The sequence below is a fragment of the Peromyscus californicus genome, unplaced genomic scaffold (genome assembly GCF_007827085.1).
Source record: "Peromyscus californicus insignis strain IS unplaced genomic scaffold, ASM782708v3 Scaffold_14__1_contigs__length_90479793_seg_2, whole genome shotgun sequence".
In the NCBI taxonomy this organism is placed as follows: Eukaryota; Metazoa; Chordata; class Mammalia; order Rodentia; family Cricetidae; genus Peromyscus; species Peromyscus californicus.
This window is the reverse complement of record NW_026294436.1, coordinates 51,430,375-51,432,135: the sequence shown is the minus strand read 5'-3', so window position 1 is coordinate 51,432,135 and position 1,761 is coordinate 51,430,375. Positions and strand designations below refer to the sequence as shown.

Genomic DNA, 1,761 nt, shown 5'->3' with positions numbered 1-1,761 from the left:
AAATCTACCAAACTGTAAATGTGAAGGGAAAGAAAGCATTGAAGACGGAGCAGTTCCTCAAGGTAAGGAACAAAAAGAGGGATTAGGCACTCTCTCAACTCTATATGGAGAACTTCTGTCTCAAGCTAGGCAGGAGATAAGAGTATTATCAAAGGCTGACCAGTCCATTTGATGACTAAAATAGGGGGTGGGGGCAACAGGAAGAAAGTCAATAAAAGGAGTATTTCTAGGTCTGATTAGGAAGCGAGTCTAAGGCAGCCACACCAAAAGTACCCGACTTGTGACTCAGGCAGCAATCTGGTGGCAAAATATTTCAAGATATTTTCAATCCAGAGAAGTGTATAAAAAAATATTGTTAACTGAGCAAATTAAAACCAAACTTCCAACAGTAGGAAATCTCTTCAGATCTGAAATCAAAGACACTCACTTTTCATCAATTTTGTGCAGCATTAGGAAAAAAAAAGTAACAAATGTAAAGATTTGTTTTATTTCTACTAGGGGAAGGAAGAGGATAGATATAAGTTTTATCCAATTTGCTGTTCGCTGTGTACACACATACCCACACACATACATATACATACACACCAAAAGTTCCCCCCAAAAACCAAAAAACCACCCTCAAACTATACCAATACTTCATTTTGACCAAAAGAATAGATCCTGGGAAGAAGTGCAAAATGCAAAATCAAATGACCGAGAAATGCTGAACAAACAGCATTATTAATATACAAAATATTTATATTACTGAACTAGTAACAGGTGATGTTCTCCGTGTCTGTAAAACTTTGGAACAACAGAGCTGATTGTTAAATCTAGTCCATGCCAGCTTCCAGAACCCAGAGGATTTTAGTTAGCTTCATTTTTCGATGCTTCATCAAAATTTTCTACAAGATCTGGAACATCATCATCCTCTTCATCAATGTCTTCTGGTTTTGGTGCTTTACTATCCAATACTTGTCGTGGGAACTGTTCAGCTAACTTTCTAAGGCTTGTTAAGCTGTCAGCACCAAGCTGACTTAATATTCCAGGAAGCATTTCTGTGATTGGTTTGGCTTCTGCATGGCCAGTAATTGCAAAGGTGTTAGCGGAGAGGGAAGCTTGGACTTTGGGGTTGTTGAAATGAATAACTGTTCCATCATCTTTAATCATGTTCACCTCTTCAATACCAGCTATATTGTTCACAGCCAGTTTCTTTAGAGAACTCTGAAGCTTTTTGTCATCAGCAGTAGCTGTCCTATGTACCACCTTCTTCTTTCTGCGAGCTGTACCCTTGCCCCCTATCCGGACCTGAGCTTGAAGTTTGGCTAACTTTTCTTGATTCATGCTGTTGGTAAATCTGCAGCGGGGAGGGTCCTCCAACACCAGCACGCGGCAAGAGCAAGATCAAGAGTGTCATATTTTAAAAACTGCTATTTGAGTTGCTGCACTGAGTTTCAAACGAAATTGTTACAAGAATTTTGGCTTTGATTAAAACAGAATTAGGTTTGCAACATTTTCTAAACTGGCCCTAAACCTTCTTCTGTTGTTTTATAGAATGCATTTATGCAAAGCTTTCTCAGCACTGATGATTTTAAACAAAATACCAATTAGCTCTTTAAAACACCGAAGATGTTCTAGGCTCCACTGTATCAAATATTCAGCCACGATTGAATGCTATGCAAATATAAAGAAGCACACCCATCTCATTGGCATGCAAATTTTCATCGTTAATAATAGTGAGGCTATATATGTATATAAATTGTTTAGATCAAAACCAATATT

General features: G+C 38.0%; 1 protein-coding gene across 1 annotated transcript; it reads right to left on the bottom strand.

Moving 5' to 3' along the window:
* Nucleotides 1-467: 467 nt before the first annotated feature.
* LOC128109446 (transcription factor BTF3 homolog 4) lies at nucleotides 468-1,378 on the bottom strand. The gene has a single exon (XM_052736610.1). The coding sequence runs from the start codon at nucleotides 1,321-1,323 to the stop codon at nucleotides 847-849; it is 477 nt and encodes a 158-aa protein (XP_052592570.1). The 5' UTR covers nucleotides 1,324-1,378; the 3' UTR covers nucleotides 468-846.
* Nucleotides 1,379-1,761: the final 383 nt, after the last annotated feature.